Source organism: Bacillus rossius, chromosome 17 (assembly GCF_032445375.1).
Source record: "Bacillus rossius redtenbacheri isolate Brsri chromosome 17, Brsri_v3, whole genome shotgun sequence".
Taxonomy (NCBI): domain Eukaryota; kingdom Metazoa; phylum Arthropoda; class Insecta; order Phasmatodea; family Bacillidae; genus Bacillus; species Bacillus rossius.
The window spans coordinates 18,340,063-18,360,968 of NC_086344.1; the positions used below are offsets into that span (position 1 = coordinate 18,340,063).

The 20,906-nt window shown below is 35.9% G+C and overlaps 1 protein-coding gene across 2 annotated transcripts; it reads right to left on the reverse strand.

The window, feature by feature from the left end:
- Positions 1-2,970: 2,970 nt before the first annotated feature.
- LOC134540560 (vacuolar protein sorting-associated protein VTA1 homolog) lies at positions 2,971-20,490 on the reverse strand. Of its 2 annotated transcripts, none has more exons than XM_063383378.1 (6): positions 20,193-20,490; positions 14,271-14,490; positions 13,318-13,589; positions 12,317-12,457; positions 6,203-6,347; positions 2,971-5,163 (listed from the first exon to the last, which is right to left on the reverse strand). In XM_063383378.1, exons 1-6 carry the CDS (start codon positions 20,296-20,298, stop codon positions 5,160-5,162), a joined length of 888 nt encoding a protein of 295 aa, XP_063239448.1. In that variant the 5' UTR covers positions 20,299-20,490; the 3' UTR covers positions 2,971-5,159. The 2 variants fall into 2 exon arrangements, with proteins under 2 accessions (XP_063239448.1, XP_063239447.1); XM_063383377.1 differs by having other exon boundaries at positions 12,317-12,460; positions 20,193-20,487.
- Positions 20,491-20,906: the final 416 nt, after the last annotated feature.

Genomic DNA, 20,906 nt, shown 5'->3' on the forward strand with positions numbered 1-20,906 from the left:
TGAACATGAACAGCTTGATTGATGCTGGATTCAAGCCATTTCACTGTGAAAGGTTTAAGTGAGCTCTTAAGTATTTTATTTCATGTTCGTCTAAGATCCCCAAGAGAAGTTTGGGCTTGAATGCTATCCATCCTCTAGTTGTGCTTAACAGCATATGGCAGGCAGTGATAGTTTCAAAAAATATTTTAATACATTCTTTCTACCCATAATCACTCAATCTTCCAATGATCAACAGTCCCAAAAACATTCCTAATAAAGCATATACACTATGAGTATTGCTAGGAGTTTACATCAGTCACAAAATGAATTGCAGAAACTACAGTGAAGTAAAAAAAAAAACTTTCCCATTTAGAATTTAAAACTGTTGATCCTGTGATTTTTAACATTACTGCAAATTTTGAGTGCCAATAAATTTTTTAGCAAATCAATTAACACAGTTTCTAACCCAAAAATGTTTATTTCAAACTTTTATTTTACAGTCTCCATTTCCTCTATTCAAGTTATATTTTCACTAATTGACATAGGTAATTATAAAACTATGATTTAAATCCCAAACTAACTTTGAAGTTATTTATATATGTATGTAAAAAAATTAAAATCAAAATATATAAGCAAAACATTTTTCTTAATGGTGTAAATTAGACAAAAACCACAATTACAAAAACTCATCAGACAAAAAATTTCATTTCACACATAAACAAAAATTATTTTTTAAAATTGAGTTCAAAAGTATACATAGCTGAAACATATGTATAAATAATATTTATAACTGTGAAAATAAGTTAACAGTTTACACTATAGTGCACCAGATTTTCTCCATTTTTTTCAAGCCAATTTTTTTGGCCTGAAAAACATTTTCAACAAAAATTTAATAGACAACATTATTGGAGAAAGCTGTTATTATCTGCATAGGTTATAGTTTCATCAGCAAGAGCTTAATATGAATAAATTAGATGCACAACAACATATTCTAATAAAAAGGCACTACATTTTTCTACAGATATATACTTTGACAATAAAAATGACATCTTACACAGTTCAAAATCCGAATATTTCAGTACAACTATTGTACGTGCAAAAGTAAAAGTTGTGCTAGCTAAAATATAATATCACATCTCTCGTCATCCCAGCTGCTTATAATTACAAAAAAATAACATCAAAGGCACAAGAATCACACGATTCTGACACTTACAGATTAATAAAGGGCTTCGCAAGCCCTGATTAGCGACTCACATGGGTTTGAGTCGTGCAGATAATATTGAGAGTTGTGAATATGTTATAGAGAAACAGTATATAAATAGAGTAACAATATGAAATAAAAAATTAATAGCACCAAAAAATGTTGAAGAAAAGCTTATACATAGAAGTAGTGTTCACACAGTTCTAAAGCACCATGGCGCATTAATCTTTGTAACCAAAAAAATAAATAAAGAATGTTTAAGAACTTTTCTGAGGCCTTTTTAAGGACCTATATAAAACCACTGCAACAGACATTAACTCTATTTAAGGTTGTAGAACATAATGATTTTTCTGTACCATGTTGCAGTACCTCATAAGATAAAGACATTAAAAAACGTCAACACTTTTTTTTTAACTAACAGGCGATAGATACTGTTCCATTAAAAAAGTCAATCCACCATGCAATACAAAACCAGCTCCAATAATAACACTGAAATTATTACAACTTAAGTTTAATCTTGTGTAATTGTTCACAAAGTTCATTTTGTAATTCAAGAAATTCACATTTATTTTCCACAATTGTATTTTTAAACATTATACACTTGAGAAACAACACAAAGTTTCTGGAGGATTCTCCTTCTTGTGAACTGCTTTACAGATACACCATTTGCAACAATGACTTTCTACAAATTGACTTCCTTTCATATCAAGCATTTAAAAACTAATAAGTTGCAATAGACAAATATGATATTTACAGAATTTTTATAACACTTTCTGTTACCTAATGAACAAAAAACTCTAGCAACAATTAATTAATTAAAAACTGAGGACTTTTAAGCAGCACAGTAAAAAAAATTATCAAATTGTAAACTAAGGATCTTTCAAGGACTGGACATATCCTGAAGAAAGTCCTTACGAGATAAGACAGCAAAAAAAAAAGTACACACAATGGAATGACCTCGACATTACTAAACTTTACTAGAGGAAAATTAAAGGAATAATATCTGCTCAATGCCAGACGAAGACATAAAAATTTGATGCTTAGATTTTTACTTTAAATTTTAAAAAAAAGAGGCTGTGTTGTGTTTTCTGGGTTGCCAAAGGAATTAAAGATATTATTTAGGGTTAGGGTTTTAAACATACAAGTATCACCCTACCCCAGATTAAGCCTAGGCTACTCCAATTTAATTGCATTATGTAGCCGTGCAGTTGAGTTTTTGGTGGATTTCATTTAAGATGCATTTTATATCTATTATCTCAGAAATGCCTTAAATGCAACAATATTAACATAAATAACTTCACCACCAATTATTAAATTACCCAAGCAAAGTATTAAGTATAATAACTAACTAATAGGTATTTATAATACTTATTTTGATCTCCATGCCTAATTTACAATAAAAAAGAAAGAAAATTCAAACATGTGTTTTATCATAAAGGTTAAAATCAAAATGTTGAATTAATAATTTTATATTATGTAAATATGAGGGTATCGTGAGATACAAAATACAAATTTCTGAAAAACAATGTGATCACAAGACGATCTTTTCACAAAAAGCTGCCAATTCCAAAACAGATGTCTTGACATGCTTGACATGTTACAGTGAAATAAGTCTCTGGATTATCTCATCACTGTATACATGCAAGGCTGTCGAGAGTGGAGAATGGAGAGCGAATAGTGTTGAGTGAAGAGGGGTGAGTGAAGAGTGAAGAGGGGAGAGTAAAAGTGAAGAGGGGAAAGTAAAAGTGAAGAGGGGAAAGTAAAAGTGAAGAGGGGAAAGTAAAGAGTGAAGAGGGGAAAGTAAAGAGTGAAGAGGGGTGAGTGAAGAGTGAAGAGGGGAAAGTGAGGAGATGGGTGAATGGGAGTGGACAAAGAGGGAGAGAGGGTAATGGGCAGAGGGGGAGATAGGGGAACGGGCAGAGGGGGAGTGGCCAGAGGTAAGTGGGTTGAAGAGGGGTGAGCAGAGGGCAAAGTGGGTGGGAATAGAAGAGGGGAGAGTGGAGAGGGGAGAGAGTAGAGAGGGGAAAGAGTGGAGAGGCGAGAGAGTAGAGGGAGGAGTAGGGGGGAGGGCAATATCTTCAGGCACCATGGAGGCCCGGTTTAGTGTCAAGACTTTTTTTTTATGCATACCCTGATAGTAGAACAAAATTACAAATCAATTGCTAATAGAATTCATTGGAAACCTTACAAGTAGGGATGGGCCAATCAAATCATTAAATACCATCAAATCCAAATTATTTGATGGATTCAATATTTGATGAAAAAATCTGCAAAAAAAATATTAAAGGAAATAAAGTAAATTAAAAAATTCAACACTGAATACCCCTAAAGTTTAACAGGGTCAATTATTTTCTTCATACCTATGCTGTTACTATTCCGCAAGGTATTATTTCAAGGTGTAATATATAAATAAATTACCAATAGTATGTATTGATTCTGGAAACTCAGTTTGTGAAACAAACATTTGAAGGGAAGAATGTTTTAACACCATAAATAATATTTTTGATTTTTTAATTTTTTTTTTTTTTTTTTTTTAATTTTTGACCTTTGAGATCTAGATTCAGTATCAAGGGTTATATTCAAGATACTCTTTGGGATTAAAATTCCAGATTTTGATTCCAGAAATTTGTTATATATACCCATCACTACTTAAAAGTTATGCAATACACACAGGCAGGGGCGCAACAACTAAATTTCCAAAGGGGGGGGGGGGGGGGGGCAATATACCTTTTTATAAAGAATCATTGATCCCCCCTATTGAAGCGGGGGGTCCGGGGGTCCTCCCCCGGGAAAATTTGTATTTCAAGGTGGAAAATGGTGCTATTTAAGCAGTTTTATTATCTAAAAATTGATTACACAGCACTTTCTTTGCCCCCGTTTGCCCCCACTTCAAGGTTTCAGAGGGGGGGCAAAATTCCCTTGCCCCTCCCTGTTGTAGAGATTGTGGTTGTCAAAAACTGTACATTAAGTAATGGGAAGGAAGCCAAACAAAATTTTTTGCCCCCGGGCATTTAGTTTTTAAGAGAGGGCCCTGTATTGAGGCTTGCAATGCACTTAATAGCCTTGCGAATGTCTTAAAGCAAAATTATTACAACTTTACAAGAAGTGCACATGCATATCCTACATGGATTTTTTTTTTTAATACTGATTTATACAGGCGGTCTCCTCTTTTCGATTTGAAGTAGTACACCTGCCAGACCAATTTAAATGTTTGTACTGATATATACAACAAACTTAAAATAGCTATTTTTCTTCACTTCAAAATGAGAATGCCCTTCTATTAATGGGCTTTCCTAACTAAAGATCCAACTGTGTGCCAGAACAGGGTTTTTTTTTTTTTAATTAGAACATTGTACGATGCTATGATTCACTCGCAACTAAAACAACACTGTACATCACAAGAAGGTTGTCCATGTGTATTCTTAAGCATAAAGTTTTACAGTACAGACATGCAAACCTGCATAACATTTTTGTACTTTTTTCTCCTAAATCAGTGTTTTTTCTCTTTACAGTGCACAGTGTTTAAGTTGCTAGAAAGCGACATTCTACAAAACTACTGAATCACTCCTAGTAATATTTAACATGCAAAACCTTCAATTGTGCATAGCTGGGTATCAAGGTGTGCAGGAAACTTAAGAACTTTCGAAATGCTTAACTTAGGATGTTATTACAACTTGCTCTTATGCCTTTTCCGATGTAACAGCTACAATATGTACAATATGATAGCAACAATATTTACAATCATGACTGACATTTCAGTCTTGCAGTCTTACACATTATCTTCAAAATTAGCTTAAGCAATTAGCTTGGATAATATACAATAGAACTGTTTATTTTTTTCTTTATATTTAACAGTAAAATATGGCCTAGACTACTAACTTTTAAACAAAATATACTTTATTAATGTAAAAAAAATTAAGCATAATTATTAGTTTCAAAAAAGGCGGCCTTCAAATTTTGCAGACGGGAACAAACTTGTTTACCTAGAAAAATAAACAAGTCATAGCACCAAACATCACCAAGAAGAATTTCGTTGAAAAATACAAAATTAACATAGAAAAATGTTCTGTATTGGATTTTCGCACCTATCTTTTTTTGAAACTCACTATTAAAATTAAATTTTGAAAAATAACAAATAATTATAAATCACCCCAAAATAAAACTGAGATCAAAAATTTAAAACATATTCTGCGATGCAAATACAACCCAATGAGAAAGTAATTTGATTGCTTGTGGACAGAGCAAGATGGTGGCAATTCTAAACATAGGAAACACTCAGGTCCAAAAATGGTACGGCCATCTTTCAGTTTTCCACTGCTTCCCACAACACGCCAGGTAAATGCTGGGAAATTTCCTTACTTACAGTCTATGGCTCAGGGAGCATGCTAGTGTTAAAATATTTCTGACTAAATTTCTAAAATAAACTTTTCGAGTCACATATTTAACCAGGCTGCAACCTCATTCTTTGTCCTCAAAACAAATAATGGGTAGGTACAAGATTATACTGTAAATTGCTATAAAACAGAAATAACACTGAAAAAATGTCAACACACCGCATAACACCCGTGTGCAAGTAAATATACACCACATAGCACCAAAAGTTAAATTATGAAATTAAGCAGCATTTTAAAAAAATTAATTACAATAACAAAAAAAGGAATTTTTTTTAATGTGCTAAAAATTCAAGAAATGTCATTTCTATAGGAAGTTTGTACCAAAGTGCATAATTAGTTTAATTTGTTTAATCGTGCAAGTCTTATTGGTTCACTTTCAAACTATAGAATGTACAACAATAATTCATTTTTATTTACTGCAAATTATTTTATCAGAAAAATTCAGCATGTCAACATCACACTAATTTGTTGTAATTAGTATTACATAAAAAAAACTTATAAAAATCTAAACAAAATCACTGAAATCTTGTGCTTTAAAAAAAAATTGGACTAAAAATAAGACCATAAATCTTGTCTCTGATAACGGGACCATGAGCGAGGTGTTTGGGCTGTGAACTAGTGCACTCACTCGTCCACCCCGGTCCGCACCAGCTTGAGGGCCTTGGTGAGGTAGTCGATGGCCGTCGGCTCGTCGCTGTAGCTCAGCGCGCTCTCCGCCCACTTGCAGTACTTCTGGGCCTTCAAGGTCAGCTCCGGGGTCAGCTTCACGCCACCTGCACGCAACAAGAAACCAACCACGTGCGAGGGGAAATGCCAAGTTATTCACAACATTTTGGGAAAATTCCAGCCAAGTTTATTTGTTTAACCGACTGGTCTCATGTGACACCCACAGTTTTAATACGCACTCGAAACCGGACCTTAAACTTTGCATCCCCGCCCACAAGACTCAAAGACTATTCCAATTCCTTCACGGTTTCTGTAGCACGTGACTGGAACAGGCTCCCTGCAGAGTTGCGAGGCTCAGAAAAACACTACAGGTTCAAACGTGAGATTGCCTAATACACTGATCAGTGTCACCAGTGATTCCACATAACCACAGTCGCTTGCATGTATGTGTGATGTCTGTCACCACTTTAACTATTTTATACCTGTTTTAAGTTACTTTAATATTTAACATTATTAATATTACCTTGTCACGTGATCACTTGCCCAGTGCAAACTTTGAGCTTCGTACTGAATGACAATATTAGTTTTCAGATAAATCTAGTTTACTACAAACTCAGACTCTTATAACATTATCTTTTTTTTGTCATGGTATTTGTTTATGTTCTTAGGTAGTGCAAAATGTCTGAATTTTAGTTCAGGTCAGGTTAGTTTAGAATTATAAATTTATGATCCATGATTTTTGTGTAGTTGTGTGGTACTACGGTTAAGTGTAAGAGAAGGCTTGATGCCGTAACTTCACCGTTAAGCCCTGCTGTGTCGCCAACCATAGTGCACGTCTCCAGGTGTCAACACGCCATTTACAAACCGCTTAATACTTCAAGACCACGGGTGTTTGATAACGAGATTTGTACATTATCTATGGCAGGTGTGTACACAAATAACTGGTGAATAGTTTGCAGGAATTTTTCATGACATTTTAATAATAGGTTTTCTACAACTTTTATCATCAAAGGGTAATTTTTAAATATCTTCAATCCAAAATAAAACATGACCACGTATAATAAGACAATTTGCAAGAACATACCAAAATTTTTAGGCTAGAACCAAACATACTGACGGAACAAGGAAAGGCTATGTTATTTCATTTTATATATATTATGTTAATCACTTTGTGTTTACCTGTCCTTGTTCTGTCAGTATGTTTGGTTATCTTTCCGTTATTGTTTATTTTTGTTGTGTTTTTGTGTCTGTGATCCCTGCAGGTACGTGGTTCACGCTGCTTGCGGTACGCTGTCCGCCCAGCTGCGGTAGTGCCTACTTAGCTGCTTGCCTGCTGGTGCATGATACCATCCGACTGCAGGAACAAGCTGTCTTGGTCACGGCGACCGGCAGTGTTACCGTGCGCAGACGTGCACCCAAGTGGGGATGAGACTAGCCTGCATGTTGGCTCATGAGATCGTTGGCAAAAATCAGATATGTCGTTGGGAAAGAATTGGGGAACTAGCCTGACAAAGATTAAGTGGAACCGTGCATTGAGTGGAATAAGTTTAAGTTTTGCTACCAAATTACTGCTAAAATAATAATTTAAAAAATTCAAATTTACAACTGGGCCAAAAAATGCTAATTGGCGGCACAATGGCATGAAGGATGCAACACGAAGGAAGCAAAAAAAATTTCTCTACAATTATGCTCAACACATTTGTAACAGTGCAACATAAAGGGCGGACGTAATACACCCCCCGGACTGCAAAGATTTTCTATTTCCATTACACCATAGGAACGTCGTTACTGAAAAAGAGTGCAATAATTATGAAGATTTTAAAGGAAAGTTGTACTGGGGCATTTTAATACTATTATTATACATGTTTTTAATGGTGTTGTTTACTAAATTTATTTGTGAAATCTCACAAAGTGATTTTTCCAACTAAATGATAACCTTGAATTTGAAATATATCACTCAAACATGTAGATTTAAAAAACTTGCCAGCATTGACAGTTAAGTATGTTATGTGCATTATGTAATGCAAGAAACATTTCACATATTTCAATGTTTATCTTGTTTTGAAACATGAGTAAAAACAGCATGTTTACATGTCACAATATATTAGTGTGTTGCATTATGCTGTTTGCCTTGTGCCGTCATGTTATTGTGATTCCACTATAAAACTGTGCATACAATGACAGGGTTACCACTACTATTTTAAAATTTGGAAAATTTACACACATTTCCAGGTTTTCCCTGACAAGATACAGATTTTTCCCTGGCAATGTAGCATTATAAGAAAATATTTCAGCTTTTGGTGGACCACCCCCCAATTTGCCTATATTCACCCTTGAAAATGCCACACAAAGTGCCAAGTTCAAATGCCTGTAAAACATAACCTAGAATTTAAAGCAAGTTGGGAGTATGTTTGTGTTAAAATGTATACCTAGTACTACAAGAAAACAAGTCAGCTTCATGTTGACACACTACTGTATGCAGGTACGTTGACAAATGGCTGCGTAACTCATATTCACAAATCCCCCGACACAAAAGAAAATTGTCTGACACATCTCTGATTTCCCTGACGCTCACATAATTCCCTAACAATTCATGATTTTGCCAAGAAGTGGCAACCCGGAACTAGACATCTGCGAATTGTGATTTTTCAGTTCGAATCGAATTCGAATCCAATTTCAAAAAAATTCAAGAGTTTCGAATTTTTTTCGAATCGAATTTGGGAATATTTATTAAAATAACATAGATCATAAAAAATTTTTAACATACCACATTTGAAAAACTTGTCACAAAATTCACAGTTTAAATCAAGTAACTAAAATTAAAGTGAGACAATTTTGAAGAAGCACAATCAGATTCTCAAAAATTAAAAGAAAAATTAAAAATTATATGTCTATAAATCACTTCGCAAATAATTTCAAATTGTCATGGAGAAAGGTGAGTTCATCGACATGGTGCGGCAACAACAATTCTCTGCGGCTGGTAACTAGGTATGTTGCCTGCAGTAGAGAAAACTCTCTCACTTGCCACCCTATTTAGCATGTTATCTTTGAAAGATTTGTGCAATGGGAGTGCATGACTTGATGTAAGTTTTTGGACATAGGCCATTGCAAAAACTTTTTCTGTTGAAGAAAAACTAAAAAATAAAAATAAATAAATAAATAAATAAATAAAAATACCCAAGAAAAGACAAAAAAAACACAAAATTAAGCAAAAAATCGCTGTTGTCAACACGGATATAAACACCACAAAATATTCCGTAACAGGAATATGGTCAACAAACAAAGAAAGACAAAGAAAAATGTACTAAGAGAAAGAAAAAAAAAAGAGAAAAAAAAACAAATGATGACGACACAGAAATATTGAACCCAAAAAAATTCAGCACAACAGTTGAAACAAAACAAAAACACGACAAAACAAAAAGACGAAACAAACACAATAGTTTTCCAAAACAGAATAGAACGATAAAAAACCCCCACAAATTATGACAACACAAAAATATTGAACCCAAAATAATTCAGCACAACCGTTGAAACGAGAAACGAGACAAAAACACGACAAAACGAAAAGACGAAACAAACACAATAGTTTTACCAAAACAGAAACAAGCGAAGTTTCGGGAACTGCTATCTGCTCCCGTCCTCAGGCAGAGACGCACATGGTACGGAAACACAGGTGCGACAGGTGTCCAAAAACTTACATCAAGCTTAGCATGTTTGACTTCCAAGGATAAAAATATTAATAAAAATATCACAGCATAAGGAAGTGGTACAATAGAAAAAAATTGGTTGTCTCTAAAGTCGGTTTATGGACGATAGTTTAACGTGACAACGTCATAACAAAACATTGATGAAATGATTGCATACTTTTATGAATAAAATTGAATCTTTTTATTGAATTATCACTAGTTTGTATGGATACAAAGAAGAAGTGAAATTAAATCTACAATTTAATTGATGAATTTACTTTTATTTGCACTCATTAATTCAAATATGTTTATTACTTTAACGAAGAGATTATTTTAACTATAACTTTTATACATGTTTGCTATTTAACTTCTTCCAATCTGTATTATTCTGTTAAGGATAGGACGATGATAGGAAAAGTAGAAAACGAATGGGAGTGTTTCAAGTTTAATGCGCCTCGAAAAAGTCAAATTGATGGTTGTTCCAATCGAGTGGAAGAGATAGTTGCGGTGCAAGCGTACAATGAGCGTAACGGGACAATGTGTGTAACGGGACATTTTTTTGCGTGCAGCCGGCGTTCATTGATTTATTAGACGTCACGTCAAAAAAAAACAACTAATTTACCGTTTTTATCGCGTAGGCATCGCAAATTTTATTCTAAAATCAAGTTTATAATTAGGGATGAGACCGAGGGTTCACTCTTAGCTGAGTTTTGAAAAAAAAAAAAAAAACCGTAATATCACCGCGCCGCCTAGCAAGTGATAGGCTGAATTCATCTTGCGCGCCAAGCACTAGTTGCAACACACACACTTCAGTACAGTCGGTGCTAATAAAATAACGGAGAAGTAATATAACAGGAAGCACCGTAGCACTTTGTTCAGCGTAGGTGGTTCATTTGCGAAGAAAAAACTATGCACTTTACGCCTAATAGCCGTCTTCACAAAATCATCACAAGTTTTGATAACAGGATACTCAAGTTTCCTTTTCTTCCCGGGAGTTGTTAATGTCCGAGTGTCCTGTAATTCTTTCCTTGCACGAAGCACACTGCTCTTCAAAACACTCGTAAATTCCGCAGTTAAACTCGCGATATCGTTCACACGAAATCCGGATATTTGTCTGAAAATGTTTTGAAAACATTCAATACATTAGTTTTCTGTGCACTTTTCAAAGACTCCCATTCTGTGCTTTACAAAACTCGGTCCGGCGTCAGCCATAACAAACCATGCGCGCGCGAATCCGAAATACAACTGTTGCGCCGGGTATCAACTGTACACTTTACACACGGCGTCTGCTAACATAATTGTAAGTAAATACTTGCTGACACATTAAACTGTATTGGATATTAATGGTGAAACGCTATAAAGCTATATAACAATTGTTATAAAAAAGGCAGTGTAAAAATACTTACAAATGGTACGTAACCAAGGGACTATTTCTTGCGCACGAATAATGTGCGCGGCGGACGGCAGCCAATGAAAATTTTCGTTTACAAGAGGCTTTGTTTTTTTCAAAACTCTGGTAAGAGTGAACGGAGAATACTATTATGCATAAAAAAATGTTAAGTAATCTATAAAAACAAAACCTATTCAAAGAAAGTACGTTTATTTAAAAAGTAGACTTTGCGAAAGCATGCCAAATAATTTAAATTAATAAGTGATGCAATAAAACCATTTTATTCAACGTAAAAGAAAAGAAAAACGTAACAAGAACGTGATTTGTAACTATACGCATAACGATCGTGCAGGTTAACTCGGTTAGTGACAGAGCGCGCGCGTGCATGCAGTCTGCGAGCTATCGATATCAATTTTTGACTACGTGCGCACGCTCTATACAGGAATACAGGAATCAACAGAACCAAACTGGCGCTGTTTACGTTTTTATAAGCGGTATAAAGCGACTCCCGAGACGTTAAAGATGAATTTTTTAACTTTTAAAAAGTCTTTAAAACACGATTTACACATAAGATTACTTTGTAATAGGATTAATTAAGTTAGTAAGCAGTTTTATCAGAACGAACGGCGTAAATTGCGTAAAGCAATAGGCGCGTTGTAAACAACGGGAATTCATTGCATTACATCAAATGAGGTTAAAACGGGACAGAAATAAAATGGTTCAAATAACGTGAAAACGTAAATAACGGTAACGTAAATAAGTGGTTTCGATGTATAATTTTTTGTAAGTGGAAGATGTAATCGTCCATTTACATTTCTTTAAAAATTGGGGGAGGGGGATGTCAAGTCGAATTATTGTAAAATGAATTCAATTCGAATTTACGAATCGAATATCAAAAAATTCGAACTCGAATTCGGAAATTTCGAATATTCGCAGAACCCTACCCGGAACACTCTCCAACGCACGCAAGAGCGGAGAGGTACCGTTGTAGTTATCTCACCGGTGCCTCCGGCCTCTTCGCTGGCCACGAAGGACGAGCTGGGCCCGCCCGACGAGCTAGCTCCCTCCCCGCCTGTCGAGGGCGACGGCGTGAAGTCCGATGTTGGCTGCACTGGCGACACGTGGGAAGCCCCGCTTCCCGCTTCTTGCAAGAGAAAAAAAAATCTCTAAAAACAAACCACTGCAGCAAAATTTACAAATGATGTCGTCCAACTGTGTGATAATTAACAGGGGCAACACTGTTTATCTCTGCGTGAAAATCAACCCCACAGTGGACTTTGTGATAATCACATATTTACAATCAGGTAATTTTCCATGCCAAACTTGCCCATTAAAATTTCCATTTTTTTTCCCAACCATACGTAGAAATGGTTGCCACTGGATTAACAGCCATTTTACTATCCTATGGTAGATTCATTTCATGAATTAATTTTTCATGTGTATTTTTTTGAACAGATAAAAATATAAAAATTAAAAATGGGTATTTTCAGGTTCAAAAATTTTAAAACGCATTATTCTAAATAAGATAGGTACCTTTATCATTTATATTTGACCATGAAATTACAGGATCACCACATTACTGACGCAAAGACTGCACGTCGTTCGGTGCCTGGCCCATACAGGCAAAGACTGCATACCAGTTCGGTGCTTAGTTCGTAGACGCATAGACTGCATGTCATTTCGGTGCTTAGCACATAGAGGTAAGAGACTGCACGCCAATTAGGTGCCTGGCGCGTAGAGGCAAGGAATGCATGCCAGTTCAGTGCCTGGCACGTAGAGGCAAAGACAGCAAGCCAGTTTGGTGCCTAGTGCACAGAGGTAAAGACTGCACGCTAATTCGGCACTTAGCATGAAGAGGCAAAGACACTGCACGACAGTTCGGTGCCAGGCGCATCGAGGCAAAGAGACATTTTGTGCCAGCCAGTGTCCGCCCTAGTGCCCTCGTGCGCCCGGCCGGGCGGAGCTCTGTGGGGTGTTTGGCAGCCTTGTTAACAGAGGTACCTGGCTTCTCGGGACCAGGCTTCTCGTGGCCCCCCAGGAAACTCTGGAGCTCCATCTCGTCGTCGTCGTCCCAGGGCTTGCCTCCCCCCGCCGCCCCCTGTTCGCCCGGCGGGCCCGGCACCGGGGTCTCCCCGCTCTTCAGGCAGCCGCTGATGTACACGCTCTTCCACTTGGCGTACTTGCGCTTCTGCGTCGCCTCCTCCGACAGCTCCCCGAACTGCTGCATCACGTCGAACAGCACGCCCGCCGTGTAGAAGTAGTGGATTATCGGCCTGCACATTCAAGGAGACGGGACCCACACCCAAAGGAATTACGTACCTACTAACATTCTTACATACCAGTATATCTATTCATTCCTCTATTGGCACATTAAGTAGTAAAATATTTCACTTTAATAAAAATATGACTAAATCTTAAAAAATTTTTACTTCCTTAATGCAAATAATGGCATAAAATTAGGTAATTTACCTAATTGAGTGCTAAAATTTTACAGCTATACGAGTACAATAGATTCTTGCTTAATCCAAACTTATTGGTACAGAAACCTGTTTGGATTATCATATTTTCAGAGTAGCCGAATAATTGCTGTAAAACATTGTGCAGCAAAATACATTTATATTTAAGTGTTTAGTTATAATGCAACACAACGTTTAACATTATTACATTCACAAAAAAGACTAACCATGATGATAATTGGTTCAAGCATGGAATTATAATTTTTAAAAAACAAAAATTAAATTTTTTTTAACATTTATTTTTAACCTAACACATTTGGATAAACTAGATTTTTGGATATGCAATGTTGACCGAAACGTCGGCATATTATTCGCCAAGGACGCGGCTACAACCCAGACGCCAAGCTACTTCAGACAATGGCCGTGAAAGCCTGCGAACATGTATTAATGTTGTTTGCAAGGTCATCCAACATCCCACCCGCTCCTAGATTCACTTACTTGCCGTACTGCTCCGCCAAGTCGAGTTCATATGCCTTCTCGAGCAGCCTGGTGGCTATCTCCTCGAGGTGCGTCTTGGCGGCCGCCGCCTGCCGTATCTCGCTCGACTGGTTGCCCTTCTTCTCCTTCTCCAGCCAGTCCAGCAGCGCCACGGACACCGCCTGCGCCTCCTTCGACTTGCGGTCCATCTTCAAGGCCAGCTGCAACGCGTGGAGCCTGGCTGCAACGTACCACAAAGTGTGCCACCAACTAATATTTCTGGCACAATTCTGAATTTGAATTTTTGGAAAATAATGTCTCCAGTCATTTTTTTGCTGCAAGAACTTAAACTTTTTCCGCCTCCTGTACACTCCCGTTTAATCTTTGTCAGACCTGTCTCCCCAATCGTTCCCAGCAATCAGGACGACTAAGGCGCCCTGACGCCTCGTCAGCAGCTCAACTTCGGCCAGCGAACGTCAAACCTCCAGTCCTCCAGCCTTTTTTATGTCTTCTGTATAAACATGAAATCGCGATGTTGAAAAGATCGGGACAGCAGAAATTTTTCTTTCGGGAATTTAATGAGATTGTGAAACTTAGCCTGTTTATTGTTTCCGATTATATTTTAATTATATTTCAAATAAAACTTAATGGTAATTTTCTAATTAGGACCGGCCCATTCTTTAAATTATGTAATTGTAATATATTTTAATATAATTTAATAATTTTAATATATTTGTCAACCAATTTATCAAAAACTATTATGTAATTAAGAGTTAAATAAACATAGAGGTACTATATCTAGACGAAATCATTATTTTGCCTTTTGAAACTAAAAGATCCACCCGTTACACAAGTCATCAGGAGTGAGTGAAGTGTGACAAAATGATAGCAGAGCTTAGGTTTACTGTTCACTCTGTTATTACTGATGCGTAACAAAGGCAAGGTCTTTAATCTGCCACGTTCGTCACCAAGGCCGTGCCTGACTAACAAACGTGTACACAGACTGAGTCTGAATTCGAATGACAAACTTCGACTGCAGGTTCATCACGACAAAATAAGTTGAAAACATGGTACGACTTTCGGTCTAAAGTGCTTCTTCCCAAGGCTCATATGTATTTTGAAATTGAAGCCGAACAACATCTTTATTGTTTTATTGTAAATAATTGAGAAAGTATTTAAGACAGAACACTAATCATCTGGATTATGTTTAATTGAATGACATTCAACACCCACACAGAATTTTGCCATTGTAGCACAATTATTTCATATAAATAAGTGGGAGTAACACCTTTAATTTCTACATATTTTTGTGATGTGTTAATGCTCCCAGTTATTTGTGGTGGTTGTATAACTTCATTCAAATAAACATGATCAAGTTTCTTTTTCTATTATTTACAATAAAAATATTAGCCCAAACTTCAAAGGCATATACCAGCATTGGGAAGTACTTTAGACCATAAATCGCATAGATGTTTTCAATTTATATTTTTTTGTTATGAACATGTGGTTAAACTATATCAGTCAAATTCACTCAACCTGTACAGTTTCAATAGGAATACCAACAAAACATTTATGTACAATAGGTACAGGCGAGTAGTAATAAAGAGTTGTCACTAGTTTAAAATTTTGAAATTCCCTGACATTTATAGGTTTTCCCTGACCTATACATTTTACAAGATTTTTCCCCTGATAATTTATAATGTTGTGCAATAAGAAAATATATCAGCTTCAGGTTAACCACCCACCAGTTTATGTCTAGTCGACCTCGAAAATGCCACTAGAGAGCTCCAGACAACACAACGTGATATGTTTGAAGGTCAGCAAAATGTAAACTAGAATTCTACAACAGGTACTGAGTATGTGTGCATTAATATGCATACCTAGCATTACAATAATACATATAAGCTTCAGGTGGACTGCGCTACTGTATTCGGGTCTACGATACTGATGCTTGACAAGCGGTTGCGAAGCTCATATTCAAAAAAAAAAACCTTGAAACAAAATGAAATTCCCTGACATATCCCTGGTGCTCACAAAATTCCCCCTGTTTTCCAGACAGTTAGCAACCTTGTAATAAGCTTCTCTATGGAAAGAAAAACAGCATATGAGTGTTGGTCTTCTTTAAGATTCTGGGTGAACTGTATTTTGGACTACAGTGTCCAGGGGTTTGCTTCATGCATTTCCATAGTGTTGAATGGGAATTTTGTGTATAAAATAAATAAAATAATTTAACAAAATCGATTTTGCTTAATTTTTTGACGTGAATTCGATGAACATCTTACGTGATGGTCGGGCTGCCATGCCAGAAAAATTGAGACCGCAACAAACCCGGCCCATCGTTCACAACCACTGGCACAACAGACTCCATATCAACATGTGAAACATCAGAGAGCATATCCACGTCCATTACCAAACTATTTTCTGCATTCCCGTCACTTCTCACGAGGTAGACGGCTGAGGCTCGCTCGAGCACAAATTTTAGGCCTAGTTTGGGGGCTCATTTTGCCCCACAGGTTCATTTCTCTTGGCTACTTCTGCCTCATTCAATACCTACGACACTTCTCTGCATTTTTAATTGCTTCTGCTTGGGCGATTTAGCTTGTTTTCTTTCTTTTCTCCAACCTAACCCGTTTTCACTCAGACATTTTGCGTATTATGACTCCAAAACCAAAGTTAGTAACTTTATAGTTGTTTCACTCAACTAGCACCACTCATTGCTCACTCACAAAAAATTTAAGTCTAAATTACGCAAATCAGTCCATTACTTTCAAAGTGACAGCTCTCACAGACTTCAATTTGATGCTCCCCACTAACACTCATTACATCATCATTTTAAACGTTAACCGGGTGAGTCATATGTAACAACCACGAGCAAGAGTCTGTTCTACTAAGATATATTTACTTCAACTCTGTAGCTTTCATAGTTTACGGAGTTTTAAGCTGTGTAAAATCCTCAGCCTAAGTGATACCCAAACCCAGATTAAAGACATTCATATTCCTGTCGGAAATTCATGTCAAAAAAATCATAATGGAAATGGACCCATGACATGTAACCCGCTAAAAAGGAGAAAACACTCTACCGAAATTAAAACGGACAGAAACGATGAACTCTGAACAAACTTAAAATGTCGGCAGAGCAGTAATGCAACATGGCAGCCAGAGTCGACAGTGGAATCCACCCTGAAAATATCTGAATGCTAGCAGCTCAATTGGTGCTGGACTACTGAATGCGCCCAACCACAGTATACTGGATATATGAACTTCCACTGTTTTTCACTGAATGTACAATGACCCACTCGTGACACTAAGTAAAAAGTCTTTACCTCGTGGAAAATTCTCACTTTGGTTTTCCTCTACACCTAATTAAATAGCAAATATCCTAAAAATATTTCAAAAAATATATCAAATCTACATAACAAATAAAAACGTGTTAATTTAAAAAAATCATCATACATAAATATACGATCAATGTTACCTACATGTTACATGATAAATAAGTCATTCATTGCTCCGGAAACCTAAAGATAAGGATTCACTCAACATTACGAACATTAAAGAAGTAGGAGATTGCACCAAAACACCGAGCAGACGACTTGCCCACACAAGTCTTTCTCAACAGGAACAACTTCGAGGGTATGAACCAACTGACCTGAACGCATCTTGCCCCCCCCCCCTCACACACACAAGTAGAACAACACCCCAACACCCCCCAAATGTGTGAGGGCATCCCAAGAGTTAGAAGAGATGAAAAAGAGTATGTGAATAAAATAAACCTATTATTTTCATGTAGCCACGCTAAGCTAAGCTAACCTAACCTAACCTAACCAAACCAATCATTATCATGACTTAATGCTATTATGAATGTACCGAACCTAACCCAGCCATTCGTTAAAACACAAAACAACTGGTGAACTACTTGAAGTATTCCAATACAGGTAAGTATAGAAAGTAACAACCTTATCAGATTTTTAGGATATATTTTAGCATCAAGCCACACTGGTGTTACCATTTAGAACTGGAATAATAATTTAGTTTGTTAATTGAACTTAAAACCTACATGAGTTAAATATTTTTGGATGAAAAGCTAAAACAGATGTATGAAGACATGATACAAAATGTTATATTTTTAATTTAAAATTTACATCCATCAATAGTAAAAGAAACCCGAAATCGGTAATTACCTATCAGCTTTTTAGAATGGAAAGAAAAAAAGTCAGAAAACTTGGTTTTCACACACTACACACATCCCTAAATTTACTCCCAAGGGATGGTTTAGTAATTCCTAATGGTTTGTGAAAAAATTAAAATTTTATATCTTACAATACAATACCTGTGCTTTTACGCTGCCACCACAATTCATTATTTACCCTGAAATAAATAGGAATATATGTTTTCCTAGAGATGTTCCTGAATTAACCCTGCAAGGAAGGTTTCTTAAATCCTACTGGTTTGTGAAAAAATAACAGTTTACAGCTAACATTACTATACCTATGAATTCACGCAATCGCTGCCATTCATTGTTTGTGTTTACCTGTGAGTTTTTTTTTTAATTTAGTTTTGGAGAAGCTTAGTCAATGTAGGTTTTGTTGCAATAATGAAATTTTTCAATAACGATTGGACTGCAGTTGTAAGAAATTTGTAATGATTGCATTTGATGTTTGTTGTTTTATTAGAATAAGTATGTAAATGTAATGCAAAGTGTTTGTTTTGTTACGTTGCATTTAAAGTAGGTACTATTTTGAGTGGCATAACAAATGAGTCTAATGGGAGCCTAAAATTTTAACTGAATTGTTAACATGGCTCATTTGCTGTGAGGAATACATGCTGTGCACTGAAGTAGCTGACACATTGAATTTTGCATACTTTCCAGGAAATTTTTTGATTACAGCTGTCATACATTGCATTCGTTATGACTGGTCGTTATGACTGGTGTCTCATACATCCAAGTTTATCCCTGGATACTAAAGGCTTGATCCTAATGGCATGATCCTGTTGGCTTGATCCTGTGGTACATGATGCTTGCAGTTTTAGTTCAATATGTCTGATGATCCTACATATAAAATAAAATGCAAAATAATAAAGAATTATGATTGTAGGTTTTAAAAAAAAAATTATATTCGACTTACAATCATAATTCTTCATTATATGACAATATTTTTTTTTATCTACGGGATCTTTTGATAGACTGAACTAAAATAGCAAGCATCGTGTACCACAGGATCAGGCCTACAGGATCATGCCATCAGGAACAATCCTTCAGGATCCAAGGTTAAACTTCAATATATGAAATGGAAGAATTGGCGTATTTTTAACTCTCCAAAGTTTGCTACAATTGTGCTAAACAAAGAGATACACGATCGCGGGTAAACTGTGAATGGCGGCAGCAGTGTGAAAACAGTTACTGTAATGTAAGCTTTAAACTGTTATTTTTCACGAACCAGTAGGAATTAAGAAACCATGTTTTCAGTATACATTTAGTGAAGTCTCTCGTTCTTGAAAAACATATTTTCCGTTTTTATTTACTTTTCGTTCCCTGAAGCAGCAACGTATAATGCTATAAACTATTATTTTTCACAAACTAGTAGGAATTAAGAAACCATCCTTCAGGGTAAATTTATGGACGAGTGTAGTGTATGAAAACCATGTTTTCCGATTTTTATTCTTTCCGTTCTAAAAAGCCACGACGTCCGATAATTATTTCGAAATGTTTGGTTCCACCAGTACGACTTGATCAGCTTCACAAAGGTAACTTTACACAATGAATCAAAAAAAATAATACAATTACAAAAAGTCTCTACTTGGTCAGAATGGATTTTAAAAAAACTAATGTCTGCCAATGTTTATACAAAACAAATACAAAAACTACATCTCTCATCGCCAGTAGCTGTTAGAAGGACTAATTAAGTTCGTAGTGTTATGATAAATTTGTTTAAAGTTACTTACACCAATACGCCACAGCAATATCTCTTTGCTCGAATTGATTTGCCACATTTAGAAATCGTTGGATTTGTTTCAAAGTGTCCGGCAGAGGTGGCAAATTAAGCACCATCTCGAAGGTCTTTATTTGACTTTTAATTAGCTTAACAAGTAAAAATAAAGCCAACTACAATATTTGCCAACCACTGGAAAAGTAATTTAATGCAGTCAAACGTCAAAACAATAATCAACACAATTCCAATGTAAATATTCCATAGACATTTTAGACACAAGGGCACCTTCAAATAATAGGAAAACTAGGCTGTAGAGTGAGGGTAACATTTGTCAACATGTAAAATGGTTACGTAACTAAAGAGCATCAAATAAAAAAAATCTAATATTAGTTCAGAAAGAGAAAACACTGGGACACTGGCTTATTTTAATGTTACTTAGCAATTAAAATAATTATAACAGTTATAATTTCATTAAACATATTATTTCATTGTCAAATTTTTATTTTATAATAAAATAAGATGAACAAACTGTATAATTATCTTATTTCCCTTGCTTGGGTCAAAATTCATTATTACACATTGTAAAAAAAAATTGTTTTTCCAACATATTGACGAGATGAAATTCTTAACTCCTAAAATGCTGTACCGGCATAGGCGTAGCTGTGTTCATAAAGTTGGAGGGGACAAATAATGATTTTGATGTCATGTAAACCCATTCCCCTCTTAC

Coding starts and splice junctions, on each gene's coding strand:
- LOC134540560 (XM_063383377.1), bottom strand. CDS start 20,298: ATGGTGCTTAATTTGCCACCTCTGCCGGACACTTTGAAACAAATCCAA. Junction 14,491..20,192: donor TATTGCTGTGGCGTATTGGT/GTAAGTAACTTT, acceptor GGTACGTTGCAG/CCAGGCTCCACGCGTTGCAG. Junction 13,590..14,270: donor TTGGCGGAGCAGTACGGCAA/GTAAGTGAATCT, acceptor TTGAATGTGCAG/GCCGATAATCCACTACTTCT.